This window comes from Leucopleurus acutus (assembly GCF_964270905.1).
Source record: "Leucopleurus acutus genome assembly, chromosome: 17".
Taxonomy (NCBI): domain Eukaryota; kingdom Metazoa; phylum Chordata; class Mammalia; order Artiodactyla; family Delphinidae; genus Leucopleurus; species Leucopleurus acutus.
In genome coordinates, this window is record NC_139159.1 from 42,072,402 (window position 1) to 42,094,723 (window position 22,322).

Genomic DNA, 22,322 nt, shown 5'->3' on the forward strand with positions numbered 1-22,322 from the left:
TTTACCTTTTAATATTCCTTATGAAAATTCCTTAGAAATTACTTAATGAAACTGCATGAATTACGGAATTATTAATAAACAATTATAGGATGATACAAGTATGTCTTTAATGTTTCAATATTTAAGAATATATACAAAAAATTAAACAACTCAGTTTTGATTATTATATCAAAACTATAATACATTTTGCAATAAAATATATTATTATAATTAAAATAATTCTATTTGTTTTCCAAAATTACATTTACTTACTAGATTAATTTTTTAAAGGGGGTTATATAGCAGTAGTTTGATTGGTTATATTCTGAAAAAAGAATGACACATTTTCTTTTATTCTTTCAAGAAAAGGATCTGTAAGATTTAAATGATCTCCAGAAAAATGTTTCCATTGCTTCAGCTGTGACATGGAGACAGGTTTCAGGGAGTCAGACTTCTGTTGATGTGTACCAAGCTGACAATTTCTAAAGACAGGGAATTTTCCCAATGAATCACCTGAAATAAGTAAAACAATGAGGAAATCCTTAGGCCAATCAATATCCTATTACATACAATACTTTTTAAATATATAATGAGTTTATATGATTTGTTACATTTGATCACCATGGTTTATGTTAAAATAAGCAAATTCAATTAATTCATTCCTTCTACAAATATTTATAAATTGTTTACAATGTGCTGATTTGAGCAATGGGGGCCAAAATGGTGAACAAAAATAGACATGGTCTCTGTTTTCAAGGACTTTATGGTCTAGCAGGAGAAATACACATTAAACAAATTAATCATCCAAAGAGATGTATTACAGGTCCACAGTTTCTTACCTAAAAGCCTGTGGGGCCAGATATGTTTCCAAATTCAGAACATAACTGTAACAATGTGGGTTAACACTCCATAATCAAACTCATTAATATTCTGTAGCAAGGGCTTCCCTGGTGGCGCAGTGGTTAAGAATCCGCCTGCCAATGCAGGGGACGTGGGTTCGAGCCCTGGTCCAGGAAGATCCCACATGCCGCAGAGCAACTAAGCCCATGTGCCACAACTACTGAGGCTGCACTATAGAGCCCGTGAGCCACAACTACTGAGCCCTCGTGCCACAACTACTGAAGCCTACGTGCCTAGAGCCCATGCTCCGCAACAAGAGAAGCCACCGCAATGAGAAGCTCACGCACCGCAACAAAGAGTAGCCCCTGCTCGCCGCAACTAGAGAAAGCCCGCGTGCATCAACGAAGACCCAATGCAGCCAAAAATAAATAAAATTAAATCTTTAAAAAAGAGAACATCAGACTGGATAAAAAAGAAAATCCAGCCTCATATTATTTACATGAAAGATACCTAAAACATAAGGACACAGAAAGATTCAAGATAAAAGAACAGAAAAAGATATACCAGACAAATACTAACAATAAGAAAGTCAGTGTATTTGCTGTACACCTGAAACTAACACATCATAAATCCACTATACTCCAATAAAAATTTTAAAAAGTCAGTGTAATATGTTAACTAAAGACAAAATGAAAGCAAAAGACATCAGGGATAAAGCAATCACTACATAATAATAAAATAAATAAATAATAATGAAAAAATTTTTACAAAGAAGATACAAAATATATAAAGCAGAAATTGACAGAATAACAAGAAACTGACAAATCCACTGTCATACTGTAAGATTTTAACATATCTCTTTCAATAACAGATATGCCTAACACAGAATTAGGTCATTAATAGAAAAATGGGCAAATATGAGCAGGTGGTTCACATAAAGGAAATACAGCTCTTAACCACAGGAAAATATACCCAACTTCACTCATAATAAAGTTAAATTAAATTAAAACTAGACCAAAAACTAGATTGGCAAAAATCCAAACAATTGATAATCCTAAACTGGTAAAGCTGTGGGGAAATAGTATATTGTTGGTGGGGTATAAATGATACAACCCCCAGTGGAGGGCACCTTAGCAAGATCTATCAGAATTACAAATGCACATATTCTCTGACACAGCAACACTGATAATTTACCTTATAGAGATATTTGAAGATATGGAAAAAGATGTACGAATAAAGATATATACTGACTGGAAAGAACCTAATTATACAGCTGTAAGGTCAGATGAATAAATTATGGTCTATTCATACAAGGGAGGATTATATAGCTGAGAGAAAAAAAGAATGAGGAAACTCTTTAATGATACGGGGAGATCTCAAGATACTATTCAATGAAACAGGTACAGAACTATACACATATTACACTACCCTTTATTGGGGGGGAAAACTGGGCAAGAGTTCCTTGCATATGCATAAAAATATATCTAGAAGGATACACATAAAACTAATAATACTGGTTTTGCATAGGGTAGCAGGACTAGAAACTAGGCAGATGACGGCATTATGGGAGGAAGAGTTTTCACCATATACATTTTATATTTTTAAATAGTTGAGACAGGTAAATATATTATCAATTTTTCAGTTAAATTAGTAAATTTTTAAGTCTGTAAAATAAGAAAAAACTAATTCGGTAACAGAAAATTTGACTAATATGGCGAACTCTAAACTAAGTAATTAAGAGAATACACATTCTTTTCATGTACAAAAATATTTACAAAGTAAACACACCAGGCCACACACCAAGTCTCTATAGTTTCCAAAGAATCAATATCATGCAGACCATATTTGTGACTACAGTGCAGTAGCTAAAATTCAATAACAAAAACTAAAATACATCATAAAACATACTTTTAAACACCTCTGAGCCAAAGAATAAATTATAATGGAAAAAAAATATTTAGAACTGAATAATAAAAAGACTGCATATCAAAATTATGAGATTCAGCTTAGACGAAAATTTACAGCCTTAAATTCCCATTTCAGAAAAGAGGACTGAGAGCCATTAAGCTAAGGATTCAGCTTTAGAAAATAAGAAAAAAAAAAAATTTAGATAAATACAGGGGAAAAGAGAAATAATAAGAGAAGAAATTACTAAGATGGAAAAATCATACTACAGAGAAGATCAGTGTGGATTATATAAAATGTAAATTCTTCCATGTTAGTCTTATACAGTTTTACTTCTTAAACCCATCAACACAATTTATCAAGCGATTTCCAACTACTGGACATTGGTTGCTCAAGTGCTACTCCTGATCCAGTACCTATTTGAATGGTATTAATTCTGGAGGGTTGACGCTTTCAGCCTCATTTAAGCAGCACGAGCAGTGCGTGAAGCACTGAGAAGTATGGCAGCCCATGCTTACTGCCCCATAAAATATGACCTCATTAGGAATAAGTTCTACACAAAATAAACAGTAGGATTATTCTGTCAAGTGTTATGTTTTTTGTGAAACAGAAATAAGGATTAAAAACATTTCCCTAATTCTGAAGTCATTATTATCAGGATTTGAAAGATTTTACCAATAGGCCAAATTTTTCACAACTGATTCAGAAATAAGAAGCTAAATTGAGAGAACTAATAAGGTTCTAACTAAAATTTTCTCAAATACCCATGTGGCAGCTGCCCTGTGACCTGAGGAAAAAAGAAAACTAACATATGCAAGGGGTAAATATTTTAGTTATTCTGTATTTAAATATTTTCAACTACTAAAGGGAGACCAATTAACTTTACCATCATAACAATTAAAATACAACTAACCTGTATGATTTTCTCCTGTACATTCACAGTCAAGCAGGTCATGAGTAACACAATGTGAACTTTCATGTAATGTGAACAAATTTTTAAGTTCTTCTACTGAAAACTGAATATGATCACATGTCTTGGTTAGGTCTACAACTGCCCCAGAAAGACCTTGCTTACTGATCTGCCTTTGATAGATCTTTTCTTCTATCGTACCTGAAGAGAAAACATTCATTAGATTTCCTTCAGATCTTTACATCTGTTATTTTTGTAGGGTAAAGCATGTTTCTTAGTATACTAGCTAACAAAATAACAGTATTCCTGATACTGAAGCACAGATTAACAACAAAAAAAAATCTTTAATTATTCAAAGGGAATACATTTTTGTCACACTGAAAGGCTATTACCTGTGGTTAGGAGTCTGTAAATATGTACAGGATGTTTCTGACCATCTCTCCACACTCTAGACATTGCCTATAGAAAATTAATGAGAATTCTGAGAGTACAAGCAGAAACTAATGATAACCCTTCCCACATAAGCAACTTGCATTAATACAATTAAGATTAGGAATTCTAGATTTCACTTACAGCTTCAAAATGCTTAGGCATACCTAAGCATTCTCCACTTCAAGTTTTTTTCCTGGGATAAAGAAAGGGATGAATGAACACTCACTGTGGTACTGTAAAATAATTACAGGGTGCCATGCAACAGTGAGAGGGTCTATCTGCATCAAAAAATGGGACAGCGAGTTTGGGCAGTAAGAATGCAAAGAATCAAGTATAGCATAGCATGGAGGGTTTATTCTCAGTCCAAGAGGCTAATGATTCACCCCTAAGGAATCCCCAGGATACCTGCAATCAGCTCAGGCTCTACGTAGATCTCTGTGGGGTTAGGATTTATCAATGATACTGTACAGTAAAAGGTTGATGTTCAAACCTTGCACATTCCAAAGAAAAGTCTGGCCTTCAACCAGCTCCTGGAAGCCCTGGAGTATCCTGCCCGATAAGAGCTTCTTAGTTTACCTGGGGCCTTGGGCCACACCAAGTAGTTTATGCTAACAGTGTGATTTAGGTGGGGACTTGGGCCAGTTGACCTCTGCAGGGATTGAAGACTGAGCAACTAAGGTCAGTCACACAGGTATCCATGCCTACATGACTGACCTCCAACAAAAACTCTGGACACCAAGGCTCAAGTGAACTTCTCTGGTTGACAATATTCCATGTGTTGTCACTCATTAATGTTGGGAAAATTAAGTGTTGTTCCATACAAATCTAGTGGAAAAGGACAACTGGAAGCTGTGCCTGGTCTCTCCTGGACTCTACCCTATGCACCTTCTACCTGTGTTGATTTTAGTCTGTATTCTTTCACTGTAATAAAACTTAACTATGAATATCGCTGTTTTTCTTGATTCTGTGAGTCTTTCTAGTGAATCATTGAACCCGAGGGTTGTCTCCAGGTCTCCTAACACAGATACCATATGAGGTGCAAATCCATAGGTAGAAATCTCAAAATACATGAAAATGGACTGTATTCTGAAGAAAACCAAAGGCTGCTTCTGAAATATTTCCCTAAATAAGCTAATTTTATACCTTTACCATACCCTGCACAAACGCTGATCATAGCACCTGTAACACTTTATTGTCTTCCCCTGATGGTCATGAGGATCCTGAAGGCCCAACTACACAGTATATTAGAGCCTGGAGACATAACAGGTTTGGGTGTGAATCCTGGCTCTGCCTCTTATAAGCTATGTGACTGAGAACAAACTTCCATATCTTCATCTGTAAAACAGGGCTTAGAATATCCACACTTGTAGGATTATTGTGAAGATTAAACAGATGTAAAGCACTTAGCAGAGTGCCTGATACAAAATAAGGGTTCAATATGCAGCAGTTATTATACATCATCATCATCCTCGTATCCCCAGCAGGCACTGTATCCCCCATAGGCATTCTATAATGTTTGTAATGCATAAACAGTCCTACCTGGATATCAGTGGCTGGATTCCAATCAATGTCATAGAGAATTAAGTGAGATCCTCCAATAAGGTTAAGTCCCACACCACCAGCTTTTGAACTTAACAAAAAAATGAAATCAGAAGAGTATTTACTATTAAAGCCATCAACAATTTGTTGCCTTTGAGAGATCTGTGTTTGTCCATCAAGTCTTGTATAAGCATATCCATGACGCTTGCATACTTCTTGTAAAATATTCAAGGTTTGTGTATAGTTGGATACCAACACCACCCTGTCAATCAAAAAGAAAGAATCTTTATACACAATTTAAAAGCAATATTAGATTCTTTTTAATTGAAGGAAAATACCACGATAATACTATCACTGATATTTATAGAACATCCAACAATGACCTTGTACAATTAAAACAGATTCTCCTTCAAATTCAATTTTAAAATCAGTATCTAAGAGGGAATTCCCTGGCCATCCAGTGGTTAGGACTCTGCACTCTCACTGCCGAGGGCACAGGTTCAATCCCTGGTTGGGGAGCTGGGATTCCCACAAGCCACGTGGCCAAAATAAAAAAGTCAGTATCTAGGAGACTTCCAGCATCAAGATAGTGGAGTAAAGAACTTTCTGCTTTCTTTACCTCTCTTAAGTCACCCTAAGAACAGCAGGAGAATAAGAAACAGAAAGACAAACTCTATCTTTAATGAAACAGGAGACATTTATATATGAAAACAGAGAATAGTGGAATGGTGACCTGCTTAGGAGTACAGAGAAAGTGAAACTTAAGTGCCTAAAGAGAGAGATTCCAATAAGAAACAGGTACAAGTTCATTCACACCATAGAATCTCGTAAAGGCAGCTCAGAAGAAAGGAGTTTAGACTGGGGCTATTACAAGAGCACTGGTAAGTAGAACTCAGGCCCTCATCCCATGTAACTAGTTGGCTTTTCTTTCTCAACTAGAATGTTTATTCTCTGGAGAAAGTAAACCAAAGAAACTTAGACCAGGGAACTCTAGAAGGCAGGGATATAGTGACAAACCAAAATGAAAGTCTGCATAATGGATGGTAAGATCCCAGTCCCCCTTTTCTGCCAACTCCCAGAACACCAGCAGCAAAGCATTCCACACCCCAAGAAAGATATTATTGGAAGATTCACCTCTGGAATGACTCATTTGAATGACCCCAGAGAAAAGGTCCACAGATAGGGAATCCCCAAATAAAAAAGCCAGCTCGGGGCTTTCCTGGTGGCACAGTGGTTGAGAGTCCACCTGCCAATGCAGGGGACACGGGTTCGTGCCCTGGTCTGGGAAGATCCCACATGCTGCAGAGCTGCTAGGCCCATGAGCCATGGCCGCTGAGCCTGCGCGTCCGGAGCCTGTGCTCCGCAACGGGAGAGGCCACAACAGTGAGAGGCCCGCGTACCGCAAAAAAAAAAAAAAAAAAAAAAAAAGCCAGCTCGCTGTTACCTAACGCAGGTCAGCAGTCCACAAGCCCTGCCCATGCACACAGAGCATTCAGTTAGTGTTTTACTGCCTTACTCTTAAATATAAATGGACACCAAGGGCCACCAGCTACTTGAAGCCAGCCTCCAACACGAAAAATAGAAACCAAAACAAATAAACAGAAAAAAAGAAACATGAATAAAACAGAGCAATGGAGGAAACAGAAGACAATTTTAAGGAAATAATTAATACCCTCATATAAGAGATAGCATTCACAAGAAGAGGTGGCAATAAAAAAGAACAATCAAGAATAAGAAAATTATCTTGGAAATTTAAAATGACAGCCCAAATAAAAATTTAATAGATTTAGAAGAAAGAAAGAGAATCTTCCCAGAAATAGATTAAAAAGGAAAAGTGATGACCAACAGGAGAGGAAAGAAAAAAGAATTATAGAATCAATCCATGAGGTTCAATATATGACTGACAGAAATTCCAAATAAAACAAAAGAAAATTGTTTTGTGAAAGAGGCTGCTTCCCAGACATGGGATCTTCAGATTAAAACGACTTACTATAGAGTTTTCAGTTCAATAAATGAAAACATGATCCATATTAAGGCACATCAAGATTATAACTCAGGACTTCCCTAGTGGTCCAGTGTTTAAGACTCTGCGCTTCCCCTGCAGGGGGCAAGGGTTCAATCCCTGGTCAGGGAAGTGCTGCGTGCCACCAAAAACTAAATAAATAAAATAAAATAAAAGCCATGGGAAACTATCAAAAAGCATTGTCATATTAAAAAAAAGATTATAACTCAATGTATAAAGAATGAAGAAAAATTGCTAGAGTTTTTCATGAAGAAAATATGGAAAAGACAAGAGATAGCCGTATAAGTACATGGTCTGGCAACATACTATGGGAGCTGGTGATTGACTCTGAGAAACAGGATGCAAAGAGGGAGAGATGGAACTATGAACTCCTGTCTCTTTTAATGATAAGGCCTTTTAACATTTTGATAAAATAAAAATTTTAAACAATAAAATATGGTAAAAAGTAAAACCAGAATTTATCTAATAGCTAAAGTTTGATAAATTAAGCAAAAAATAAAAAACAGATCAAGAATATTTCCTACAAGTTTTTTGTTTTGTTTTTTTTTTTTTTTGCAGTACACGGGCCTCTCACTGTTGTGGCCTCTCTCGTTGTGGAGTACAGGCTCCGGACACGCAGGCTCAGCGGCCACGGCTCATGGGCCCAGCCACTCCGCTGCATGTGGGATCTTCCCGGACCGGGGCACGAACCTGCGTCCCCTGCATCGGCAGGCGGACTCTCAACCACTGCGCCACCAGGGAAGCCCCTCCTACAAGTTTTATAACTAGTGGGATAATTATTAGCACTAGAAATTTTTAAAATAAAGCAAATGTTTAACAGTTAGAATTATCTTAATTATCTGTGCTAACAAGGTAAAGATCACGTATATTTGTATTCCTGTATCAGTTACCTTTGGCTACATAACAAACCAAACCAAAACTCAGTGGCTTAAAACAACAGCCATGTATTTTATATTTAGCTCACAATTCCGTAGGTTGGCAATTTGGGCTGGGCTCAGCTAAGAGGTTCCTCTGCTGGTCGTGGCTGTGCTGACTCAAGCATCTGCAGTCAGCTGCCAAGTAGACTGGGAACTGGCTGACTGGTGAGGGGCCTCGGCTGGGAAGCCTCATCTGAGTTTCTCAGGTCTCTTACCCTCTAGCAGGCTGGCCCAGGCTTATTCACATGGTGACAAAAAGTTTCCAGGAAGCACAAAGGAGGACAAGCCCCAGTGCACAAGATCTTTTCAACCCTCTTCTTGTGCCATGTGTGCCAGCACCTCATGGACCAATTCAGATCACGTGGCTGAGCTCAGAGGCAGAATGGTAGATCACCCAAAGTTACCCAGCAAAGGAACATGGATATAGGGAGGGAGAACTTAAGACCATTTATGCAATCTGCCAAAATTCCTATACTAATAATTCAGTCATTTTCCTCTTCCTTTTCTATACTATTACGGGGATGAATAACATTATCTAAACATAGTTTTGCTGATACAACTTTACTGGACTGGAGGAAATCTGGCTTTAGAATATTTTCCCCCAACAAGTTCTTACAAGGCTAGATGTAGATTGATGGGATAGGTGACTATCTTGGTAAAGAGCCTTGGACAATCCCCTTCCAGAGGTCTAGAGCCCCGCCACACATACATACCACTTTCAAACAAGTCTATTATTTTTATGGTCACTATACTGTCCCTGAAAGCAGATGAAATCTGTAGGCAAGGCTGCCATGTCAGGTACAGTGCAAGCTGCACCCAGCACAAGAGTGTCCAACCAAGAGATGCACGGGGGGTGGAATTTGGCATGAACTCTACTCTCCAAGCCATGAAGCCTAGTGCGTGAATGCAACAACCAGGAGGGAAGAGGAACTTTTTAAATTTTGAAGTATTCTTTTAAAAAATTCCATAAAAGGGCCACCAGCCAGACAAGCCAGGAGTTCTCAGATATGCCTCCACCCAATTCTAATTCATCTCACTATGCACAAAAGCACTGTAGAAGAGTTCTGCCTGTAGACCGAAAATAGAACTGTCCAGTTCTAGTTAACAATAACACAGTAGATCAGGTGTAGACAGTAATACTATCCCTGAAGTCAAACACTGTGAGCAACTTCTAGCTACGTATTTTAAAGGTTTAGGAGATGTTTGTGCATAGGCAGCTCAGATGTGGAAAACCTGGCCTCTATACCCAATTGGCCATTAAAAAAAAAGGGGGAGGGGGCTACAAGTACATCAAAAGATGCCCAACATTACTAATTACTAGGGAAATGCAAATCAAAACCACAATGAGATATCATCTCACACCCGTTAGGATGGCTACTGTCAAAAACAAAACAAAACAGACCAGAAAATAGCAAAGCTGGAGAGGTTGTTGAGAAGTTGGAACCTTTGTCCACTGTTAGTGAGAATGTAAAATGGTGCGGCCGCTACGAAAAAGATTATGGAGGTTCCACAAAAAATTAAAGAGAGAATTATCATATGATCCAACAATCCTACTTCTGGACATATTTTCAAAGGAACTGAAAACAGGGTCTCAAAAAGGTGTTGGTACACCCATGTTCACAGCAACATTATTCATAATAGTCAAAAGGCAGAAGCAACCCAACTATCCATCGACAGACGAATGGGTAGATAAAATGTTATATATATGCAGTGGAACACTACTCAGCCTTAAAAAGGAAAGAAATTCTGACAGGCTACAACATTGATGAACTTTGAGGACACTATGCTAAGTAGAATAAGCTGGTCATAAAAAGACAAAACATCGTATGATTTCACTTATATAAGGTGCCTACAGTAGTCAGATTCATGGAGACAGAAAGTAGACGGGTGGTTGCCAGGGGCTGGGAAAAAGCAGGAATGGGGAGTTGTTGTTTAATGGGTATAGCTCAGTTTTGCAAGATGAAAAGAGTACTGGAGATTGGTTGCACAACAGTGTAGGTATACCTAACACTAATGAACAATACACTTAGAAATAATTAAGATAGTAAATTCATGTTATGTGTATTTTACCACAATTTAAAAAGAAAGGTCCATCTCTTCAGATAATGTGAAGCACCAGAACAGTCTGTGCCACTGATGGAAGTGCTATTTCTTCTTTCATCGGACAAGGCAGGATTCAGTTTTCTTAGGATACACAAGCAGTCAAAATGACTCCAACCCAACCCCTACCCCCAAATTATATTTTTCTTCCTCGTTCCTTCCTTCCCACCACAAGAGGGGAACTTTCCTCTAGAACATCTTCAAGGATAAATTCTCACACCTACAGTCACACTTGATCTCTTCCCATTTCCTCTAAAATTCTGTTCACTCATATTCCTTGTCCAACAATAACCACCTATCCCATGTTCAGAAAAAAAGGAAAAACAGAATCCAGTGAAGATAAGATGCAAATAAAAGTCTAACTAAAAGTTTATACTCTAAGTTCAAACTGGGTCACAATCTGCATATATATATATATATATATATATATATATATATATACACACACACACACACACACACACACACATACATTACACACTCTTGTATATATAAAATATTATCTAATAAAACATTTTAATCAAACTGTATTAAAGAGTTCATAGAAAGTTTCCTTATTTTAGTCACTTCATTATTATGAAAAATAAATCTAAAAATTTTCACAAGTCAAATACTATTAATGCTCGAAAGAGGTTAAGTAGATTCCTTGACAATTAAATATAATTATTATTTTGCAATCTTTTCTCTGTATTTTTGCCTTAATTCAAAAACAGTTTGAATACCTCCTACAAGAATAATTAAGACATAGTCCCTGCACTATAGGTGCTGACACAGAAGAGAACTAATGATTACAATATAACGTGAGAAGAGCTCCATTAGAGGGAGGTACAGGATGCTAAGGGAGTACAGAAGAGGGGCATCTAACTCACTATGAGGCCAGTGGCTTCTAAGAGGAGAAAGCATCCGAGCTGAGTCTTAAAGAAGAGAAAGTTGGTCAGAAGAATGAGAAGTGGAGGTACACCAGGCATAGGAACCTGAAACAGGTAAGAAGAGAGGTGAGAAGTAGAGCAAATTGCCGGTTTTGCAAATAGTCTGGTATGATTGGACCACATGATAAGTGTGAAGGAGTCAAGAGGTATGAGGCTGGAAAAGGAGGCACCACCCAGGTCATGAAGAGTCTTGCTCAATGTGCTGTTTAGAAATTTCTGGAAGGCAACTAGAATCTTTGAATGATTTTAAGAAAAGGAGTAACATGTTCACATTTGTATTTAATATAATTTAGGGCAATACTGATATGCAATGGGATTGAAAGTAAGAGGGACATAATTTATAAGAGACCACCACAAGCCAATCAGTAATTACAAGAATCAAAACAAATATCTTGGTGCTGTACAGCAGTAATTAACACAACATTATAATTCAACTCTACGTCAATAGAAGATAAATTTTAAAAAGTTTAAAAATTAAATTTTTTAAATAAAATTTAAAATAGTTACTAAAAAAAAAATCTTGGTACCTGAAAGGAAATGGATTCCTGAAATTAAGAAATAAAATCAATAGAATAGAATGTAGTGACTGATGACACTAGGAAAGTGAAGGAGAAAAGTAAGTCTAGAATGACGAGTGTTTTTTGCTTGCATTATGGTACCATTCATCAAGCCAAGGAATAATGAAAAAGGATCAGTCTTGCAATGGCAAAATGATAAAGCTGGTTTAGTACACGAGAAGTTGAGGTCCAGACAGATTTAGATGTCCATTAAATAGAAAGAAGGATGTGGAAACTAGAAGAGAGGCTTGGACTAGAGATACAGATTTTGAATCAACACCATGTGGATGATAGCTGAAACTACAGTAGAGCTAAACCAGGAAGGGTGTTTAGAGTGACAAGGAGGCTGAAGACAAAGCCCTCAGGGTATCAACGTTTCAGGACAGAAAAAGAACAAAGGATTCTGAAAGTGATAAAGAAACGAGTTAGGTGTTATCTCGGGTTTTTAAAATATATGTATTTACATTTAGTTTTTCTTAAATAAAAGCTTACAGACACATTGTTAATGATAAGTTTACAAAAGACTGGGAGCTAACCATGCCCCCAAAGAAGAAAACAACTTATTTTTAATGTTTTCTTCTTTTCAAAAAGAGGCAGTGAGGGGAGGGAATAAGGACAGAGTCTAAGCTGAAATTCCATAAGCACTTACAAGTGGTTTATTAAATTGACTTCTTACTTTTCATCAGGACAAAGTTCGTGGATAACAGCTAAGAGCTTTGACAGCACCTGTAGTTTTCCTGACTCTTCCTCAGCAAACATGAGTGGGTTGTAATCAGCGGGAAACACATTTATCAAGCCTTCATATAGATTCCTTTCTTCATTCTCATCCCAAGTTGAGCTGCATTCTTTTTCCTGTTCAAAAGGATGACTGTCAACACTGGTTCATGTTTTTTTAATCGGAAGGGAAAAAATACTAAAATTATGGGGAAAAAACTGAAGATTAATAGCTACCTGAAAAGCCAAATCTAATTGCTATGTTAATCTTCATAGGTCACAATTTGGTCATTTTTGATTACAAAGCAGTTCTAATGCTGTCTCCAAATACCTGTTCCCTGAACCCCACAAGCGCAGTATCATTGCCGATGTGTGATTGATCGGGAGGTGGGTAGCAGAGAAATAAACAGGAGGAAAATAGAGGGCAAACAGTTCTAGGAAATCTATCCTCTCCAAAACCCTGAGACCTCATCATTGCTACCTTTTTCTCTCTTCTTCTCCCCTTCCCTCCCTGCTATTACTTTTCTCTCCCAGTTTGCAGGCTCACACAGCACCTCCCAGGTGATACTCAAAATCAAGCACAACAGTCCACTCAATCTTATCAATTTCTTCTACAAGAAGGAACAATTTTGCCAAGAAGTTAACAGAGAAATCTATTGTTATTTATAATATTTTGTTTATTTTACCAATAGTTTTTATATAATTTTATTCCAAAGAGATTATCACCACCTCTGAAATTCCCCCTCAAACTGCCTAGCTGACATGTGAACACATACTGGAGATTACATTTGTTAATGACTGCATCACTTTTTCAGATAAAATTTCTGGGATTGGCAGTTCTCCTCACTCTCTCCCACATTTACCAGATTTATCATTGTTCTTGAAACTTTGTTCAACCTACTACCCCTGCCTGGAATACGCCATCTTTTTTTTGCCCAATTATCCCAATCCTATAAATACTTGAGGGCCCAATGCAAATTCCACCTGATTACTCACATGCCCCCTTTAGGGGGGCATTGACTTTTAACCTTTATGGTTACACAGTACATTTCAACTTCGAATTTATTTAATTATTCAATTAACTATATACTTTTTTAAAATAATTCCCTAATGTTTTAATGTGTGTTGTAATCCTTTAATAATACTAGAAACATCTTAAGGGCAGTGAATCAAGTAGTATAAAATGCTGGGCACAAAGTACTAATTTTAATCTGGCTTATTCCCAAAACATAGCAATATTTGGGTAAAGTCACTTGATTAAAAATACTTGGAACCCTAAGATATTTACATAACTGGGATACACATGAGAGGAGAGATGGTTGCTGGCTGCTTTGGGTTAGGTTTCCTAAAATGCCTACACCTTGGCTAGGTTATCAAAGGACCAGAGACCCAGGGTCTAATCCACAGCTTTTCATGTTCAGAAACTTGCATATGCTTAAGCTCTAGGGAAATGAGCCATACTAACCAAATTAAGAGACTGAATAAATCAGAATATATATTTATTGACCTATAAATGAGACCTGCCTGTTTAAACCAACTGGTCTATGCATTCTGTCCTATGAAAGGTGCATGGGGAAGCAAATCATTAGCAGAAAGTTGTCTGGTGAATATTAAATCAAAATACAAGGGAGATGAATGATCTTAATGCACAAGTTCTTAGCCAGGAACACATAATCAGAATCACTTGGGAGAGCTTTTTTAAAATCTTCATGACTGGGTCCTACTCTCAGAGAATCTGAATCAGCTCATATGTGTCTAGGCTGGACAAGTGTAGTCTTAAAAGCTTCCCTGAAGACTGTAATGTATAATCCTAATTAAGAATCAACTAACAGACAATATCTTTATGCTGAGACAGCCTGATGCGTGGAGGTGCATCACAGAGATTTACCAGTTAGATTCCTCACATCAACTAGACAGGGCAATCTCTTCTCTGACTCTCTGCAACCCAATACTCTTCAGTTATGAGTTGTAATATTCAGTTATAGTTGTAATAAAAATTCATCAGATAGCCACAATAACATTATCAGGAAGTTATTATTGTCTCTGTGTTTCAGTTAAGACAAACTGAGGCTCACAGACACAACCTGGCCATGGTTAAACTTGTCTGTAATTAAACAAGTAGTAGAGTAGGGACTGATACCTAGTTCCAACACCAAAACAGAAAACTCTCACTATACCCCAAACTGCCTTATGTTCATTAATAACCAAATGGTCAGGTCAACTATGTAGCCATTAAAAATCATACTTGTAGAAGGCATCTAATTTGGGGAAATGTCCACAATTTATTTAGTAATAATAATAATAACAGATTTTTAAATAATAAGCATAGCATCATTAGAATTAAGTTCCTCTAGAAAAGACTACTTATGGGTATCTTTGAGTCCCTTTCCTCACCCAAAAATGGGGATGGCAACAATAGTACTTACTCCATAGAATTTTGTGAAGAATAAAAAAAAAATACTAGAAAAGTACTTAGTGTTTGGTACATGGTGTTTAATAAGTATTAACTAAGATTATTAATACCAAATGTGGTTTTCTGTGGCTGGAGAGCTTTATCTCTTTATGACAAATTATTCAAAGTAGTATTACCAGGTCACAAGATACATTAAATTTTAAGGTTTTTGATACATATTGCCAAACTGTCTCCCAGTTGTACCAATTTACATTGTAACCAGTAGATGATCTTTATTTTCTTCTTTGTGATTTTTTTAATTTTATAGATTTCATATAACAATCATGTATTACTTTTATGAGGAAAAAATAAATTATTTCTTAATGGTAAATTTTGTATTTGTTAGCTCCAAACAAACCGACTGGCTATATTAATATAAAATAGGAAGGGAAACCAGGACCAAGCATTAGATGAGGCACCAAAGGGCAGGGGGCACAAACTCTAGAAGGCAGAGCCTCAAGCCCATTTCATCCCTCGTTCAGCTCTATGAATATGGTCATGCTCTGAAGAACAAGTAGAAGGCTGGATAAACTCTAAAGAAGAATCACACTGAAGAGGCTGCACAGCTTTTGGAAAACCCACAAATGCAACCCCAGGGATTAGTCCAATCTGCCATCTTAGGTTCACATGACATAGAACCCTCAGCTCATATTCCTGACGTAGGCTCATACACTACTTACCTTTACTGAGCTGAACAAAAGGCAGGGGTGATTGCACAGTTTTTTAAGAGCTCCAATACATATTAGATGAGAACTATTTTCCAACAATCCTTGAAGACAGAATCTGACAGCCTGAGAATTCAACAGTTTTCGATAAAGTTCAATCTGTAGGGCTCCTGGTCGGCAAAAGACTACATTCTCTATCTTAGGTGGGAGATATTTATTTATGACTTCTTGGGTTCTTCTAAGGACAAAGAGCCCAGTGAGGCAAGTAAGTTCAGCTGCTCTTCTCTCTCCTAACTCCTTTTCTTCCTATGGAAAAACAGCAGACTTAAAAGTGTTTTAGAAAACAAAACAAACAAACAAAAAAAAAACCACTGGGCTGGCCAAAAAGTTCCTTCAGTTTTTAAGTAAAAATAAAAGACACATTTTTCATTCTCACCAAGATCCTTATTGAACAACATATTCACTGTTTTGTTCCACTACCTTCTGTCATTTTTCAGGTAACTTCATAATTCCATCTTCCCAAAACTTTCTGTCTTTTTGAGCAAAGAACTGTTCCAGGTGCCTTTTACAGTCTTCTAGGGAAGTGAAATTTTTTCCCACTAAGAGAATTTTGTAAAGACTGAAATAAATGGAAATACTAAGGTGCAATGTCTGGTGAATACGGCAGATGAATCAGAACTTCCCAGCCAAGCTGTAACAGTTTTTGCCTGGTTATCAAAAAACATATGTTCGGGGCTTCCCTGGTGGCGCAGTGGTTGGGAGTCCGCCTGCCGATGCGGGGGATACGGGTTCGTGCCCCGGTCCGGGAGGATCCCGCATGCCGCGGAGCGGCTGGGCCCGTGAGCCATGGCTGCGGAGCCTGCGCGTCCGGAGCCTGTGCTCCGCAGCGGGAGAGGCCACAGCAGTGAGAGGCCCGCGTACAGCAAAAAAGAAAAAAAAAAAAAAAAAAAACATATGTTCTTGCATTATCCTGATGGAAGATTATGCGTTTTCTGTTGACTAATTCCGTATGCTTTTCGTCAAGTGCTGCTTTCGGTTGGTCTAATTGGTAGCAGTACTGTTGGAATTAATCGTTTGGTTTTCTGGAAGGAGCTCATAATAGAGGACTCCCAATCCCACCGTATACACACATCACCTTCTTTGGATGAAGATCGGCCTTTGGTGTGGTTGGTGGTGGTTCATTTCACTTGCCCCATGATCTCTGCCATTCCACATTATTGTACAGTATCCACTTTTCATCGCCCGAGACGATTTGCTTTAAAACTGGAACGTTTTCGTTACATTTAAGTAGATAATTGCATGTGGAAATACAGTCAAGAAGGTTTTTTTTTGTTTGTTTGTTTGTTTTGCTTAACTTATGTGGAACCCAAACATCAAAGTGATTAACAAAACCAAGCTGGTGCAAATGATTTTCAATGCTTAATATGGATATTTTGAGTATGTTGGCTATCTCCCATATGGTTTAATGTTGATTAATTGTTCTCAATTAATGTCTTGATTTGATCGCTATCAACTTGATTTGATCGCTATCTACCCGACCATGGAGCATCATCCAGCAAGAAATCTCCAGCACGAAACTTCGCAAACCACTTATGACACATTCAATCAGTCACAGCACCTTCTCCATATACTGCACAAATCTTTTTTTGCATTTCAGTTGTGTTTTTACCTTTCTTGAAATAAGAAAGCATAATATGCCAAAAATGTTGCTTTGTTTCTTTCATCTTCAATATTAAAATGGCTACACAAAGAATCACCAATTCTGATAAGTTTTTTTTTAAATGCATGCTGATATGACAGCTGTCACAATACAATCTAACAAAATTGTTTCGAATGAAGTTAAAGACAACTAAGCGCTACCAGAGCCAAATCTTACAGAAAAAAATCAAACGAACCTTTTGGCCAACCCAGAACATGCAGTTAAATGAACATTAAACATTTTATAATGATCAACCATTTACTAATTGCTTCCCTTCAGATTTTTTTAAATAAAAGAAATGAAATACAGTTTAGAATAGAAAAATCAACAATCATCTCTTTAAATGTTTAGCATAATCATTTAATTAAGTGAAGCCACAGTCTCTGAATCCTTGTTTGTTTGGCTATTGCCACCATTGAGAACCACTGGAAATCAATAATCCACAAACTGAATTGTCTGAAAGTAAGCTTTTATGAGAAGACTGTAACAGTACATGGTCTTAAAATCATTATCAAAGCACTAATAGAGCAAATTCTTGGAAGAAAATATTTTGACAAGTAATTGATCCTAAAACTAAGCTTACAAGAAATTATTGGCACAAGGTACTGCTGACTTTTTCAAAATCATTACACATTGTTCGTAAAATAATAGTACATTTTTAAAGTCAAAATACAGTATGAATGAAATTTATGTTTACGTTCTCTACATAGGGGACTTCCCTGGTAGTGCAGTGGTTAAGAATCTGCCTTTCAATGCAGGGGACACGGATTCGATCCCTGGTCCGGTAAGATCCCACATGCCACGGAGCAACTAAGCCTGTGCGCCACAACTACTGAGACTGCGCACCTAGAGCCCATGCTCTGCAACAAGAGAAGCCACCGCAATGAAAAGCCCGCACACCACAACGAAGAGTAGCCCCCCACTCGCCGCAACTAGAGAAAGCCTGGCGCAGCAGTGAAGACCCAACGCAGCCAAAAAATATAAATAAATAAAAAAATAAATTCTCTACATAGAATCTTTTAAGTGTATAGAACTTCACAGGGAAGCTTAAAATAAATCCCATATGTACATATTTGTTTCTATATAAATCACAGAAAATTTCCCTTATATTTTAAAACTATTTTCAATTTTTATTACAAAATAATTGGTTCACTGAAGAAAGGTCAGAAAATATAGTTATGCAAAAATAAGAAAATTAAAGCTAACTTTCATCAACCAGAAACAGTCAATGCTGCCAAGACTTTTTATGTATATCTTCAAAACCATTTTGTTTGCATAAATATGTAAATATATTAGATATTTTATTTTTATTTGTAACAAAAACAGTATCTCAAACCACAAAGCTTCATGGGAACAACCAACCAGTTTGGCTTATCACCATATTCCCCAGTGTCTGGCACTTAGCATTTGGCCCACTTTAGGTATTTAATATGTAAGTGTTGGGTAAATAAATGAATGTGATTTTATTTTTAAATAATGTATCATAAACATTTCTCATTCTATTAAATATATGCTTAAATCATTATTTTTCCTTTAATTTAATTTTATTTATTTTTGGCTGCGTTGGGTTTTCATTGCTGCACGCGGGCTTCCTCTAGTTGCGGCAAGCGCGGGCTACTCTTCATTGTGGTGTGCAAGGTGCGCAGGCTTCTCACTGCAGTGGCTTCTCTTGTTGCAGAGCATGGGCTCTAAGCGCGTGGGCTTCAGTAGTTGGGGCTCGCAGGCTCTAGAGTGCAGGCTCAGTAGTTGTGGTGCACGGGCTTAGTTGCTCTGCGGCATGTGGGATCTTCCTGGACCAGGACTCGAACCCATGTCCCCTGCATTGGCAGGCGGATTCTTAACCACTGTGCCACCAGGGAAGCCCAATCATTATCTTTTTTATAGTTCCTAGTTCATGGAAAATGCTCAGTAAATATTTATACCCAATTTTAAGGCTTTTGATACATATTGCCAAACTATCCTCCAGTCGTACCAATTTATATTCCAATCAGTAGAGAATAGTACTCCTATGTACACTTGCTATTACAATGTAAATCTAACCAACTAAAACATCAGTAGAAAAGTACGAAAGTTACTTCATGGTTATTTGGTTTACCTTTTTCAATACCAGTAAAGATGAACGTTTCTATGTGTTTTACTGTCATTTATAATTCTCTGTGAAGTGCCTATTTATGAATCTTTTTCAAGTGATAGGGTCATTTTCTTAAGTAAGATATGCAAAGGAGTTGAACGATTGTGGGTAAAATTTTAAAAATCACTCTACTAATTTACTTTTTCCTAAATTAAAATAATACCCAAGTTATGAATGATTTTCCCAAACTGCTCATTTTTATCCTACTTATTGAAGTAAATTATACCTCAGAAGCAGAAGGTTGTCTCGATTTAATAATGGGTTCTTCATATATTTTTCTATAAGACGGCAAAGAGCCTAATATTCCTGGATTTACAAAATCAATTAATGCAAAAAATTCTTGGAGATCATTCTGAACTGGAGTACCTAAAGAGAGAAAAGTGATGAGAGGTCAAGTTTGTGTTTTACAGTATCAGGTCTTTATAGAAATTTGTACTCTCTTCCCTAAGATCACTAAATACAAGCAAAGTCTCAAACTAAGAAAGACCAGCTAAATCAAGTTTTAAAAAATTAATAATCGTATAAAATTTTAACTCTGGTTTTAACTGTGAACTGAAGTCTATTTAGTACAGCATTTTGGCTAAGTATAGGCTCTAGAGTCTGACTGCTTGGGTTCAAATCCTACCTGCATCACTTATTCTCTGAGTTACCCTGAAAAGTTACTGACCCCAATTTTATTTGCTGTAAAATTAGGATAATAATAGCAGTTCCTAGGGTTGTAAGGATCAAATGAGTTAATTCATATACTATTGTGCCTGCAGCACAATAAACGTTCCATAACTGTTAGTTGTTATTATTATAATTGTGTGACTCTGGACAAAGTTACTTAAGCTCTTTTAAGTTAAACTCGGGATTTTTTTCCTTATAAAAGTGGGAAGATAATAATTTCCCAGTGGTATTACAATGAAAAGTAAAGACAATGGATGTGAAGTGCCTGACATTTAGTAAACACAGTGAATGGTACCTATTATTAATACCTTACAAAGTTATCAGATAAAATTGGGATCTTCATTGATCCTAAAGACACAGACTGTAATAGATTGATATACCCTGCACATACTACATACTCAATAAAATTTGGCTAACTAATTTTCTAAGAGACATTAGCATGTTTCAATAATTATAATAATATCAAGTGAACATATATATCAGCATAGTAAAACAGCTTAATTCCAGATGAGTTTCAAATAACAGACTACAAAAAGTTGTCCAAAAATATAAATAATAGAAGTAAATAAAAATGCACTTATTTCAATAACAGACAACACAAATTTTTACAATGTTAAGGAGTTTCATGATCACTTCCTTTGAAAGTCAATGCATAGACTCGAGGTTGGACCAATGCTTACTAATTTTTTTAATACACCTAGTTAGTTCTAAATTTTTTTAGACACATCACAGAATTAGAGAAAATATATTTATGTTGGTATGCATTTTGTTAAACCTTTAAAAGAATATCCATGACAATGATTAATAAAAATAGGGGGAATGGGAAAAACAAGAAGGAAAGAAGGGAACAAAAGGTACAAGGATCATTGTGGTTGGCTTCCAGACAGCCAGCCAAATGATGAATCCAAGCTAATCATGGTAGTTCTACCCCTTCGCCAATGACTTATGTAAGAAAGGGTTTGTCTTAGACTGGGTTCTCAGAAGCAGAGCCTGAGATAAGGATTAGGCTACACATGATTAATGGAGAAATTATTCTCAAGAGAAAGGGAATAATGGAATCAGAAAATGCAGGGGAAGAAACTAACAATTTAGCTTGAGCAAAATTACAGGGAGCCTTAGAGCATAAACTACATTATAAAGGTCCTCCTGAAATTATCCTGAGGCAAAGGAGCTGGCATTTTACTTGCTCCTCTATACGAGTCAATCACTGACCAAGCTGCAGGGGAGAGAAGGACCTCTCACTCAACCAATGATAATTCTCCAGAAAAGGCAGGAGACATGGGTTGTTTAATCAACAGTTCCAGCAGCTATGGGGTGGGTCCAACAGCCCAGAAAAGGGGAGCTCGTGGGGCACCGACAGTTTCCACCACAGCATGTGACCCATCCTGCCCAATGAGATATAAAAGGAAGTCAGGGAGGAGCCTGGGATAGTCTCCTCACTCTTAAAGATGGAGATAAAGGCAGAGCCAGCCCCTGTTCTCCTTTAAATATCACCACATCTGGATGTGATGTCTGCAACTGCTCTGGCCACTTGTTACAAGCATGAATATGAAGTCAACACCAAACATGGCACAGCAGAGAACAAAAAGAATCAGAATCCTTAACAACACTGTTGAGCTGATGTAACCCCACCCCTGGAACATGCCCTAGCTCTAGACCTGCTAGTTATGTGGGAGAATAAGCACATGTGATCCACATATCTGTTACTTACACCTTAAATCACACCAACTGATACACAAGGGAAAGAGGCAAAAGCAAAACTGGAAAAAAGAAAGGCAGACAATAAGAAGGGGATCAGGAAAAGGATTTAGGGCAGAAAATAATAAGGAAAAAGAGTAAAGAAGAAAAAGAAAAGAAGGGC

General features: G+C 37.1%; 1 protein-coding gene across 2 annotated transcripts in view; it reads right to left on the minus strand.

Moving 5' to 3' along the window:
• Positions 1 to 274: 274 nt before the first annotated feature.
• Positions 275 to 22,322, minus strand: part of RAD54B (RAD54 homolog B) — a gene marked incomplete at both ends in the record, with an annotated part of 90,173 nt that continues 68,125 nt past the window's right edge. For both annotated transcript variants that reach the window (XM_082858955.1, XM_082858956.1), the window contains 7 exons: positions 275 to 492; positions 3,638 to 3,835; positions 4,027 to 4,093; positions 5,606 to 5,867; positions 12,808 to 12,983; positions 15,978 to 16,268; positions 20,019 to 20,158. In XM_082858955.1, the coding sequence (XP_082715081.1) occupies positions 275 to 492; positions 3,638 to 3,835; positions 4,027 to 4,093; positions 5,606 to 5,867; positions 12,808 to 12,983; positions 15,978 to 16,268; positions 20,019 to 20,158 (1,352 nt within the window). The remainder of the gene's footprint in view (positions 493 to 3,637; positions 3,836 to 4,026; positions 4,094 to 5,605; positions 5,868 to 12,807; positions 12,984 to 15,977; positions 16,269 to 20,018; positions 20,159 to 22,322) is intronic.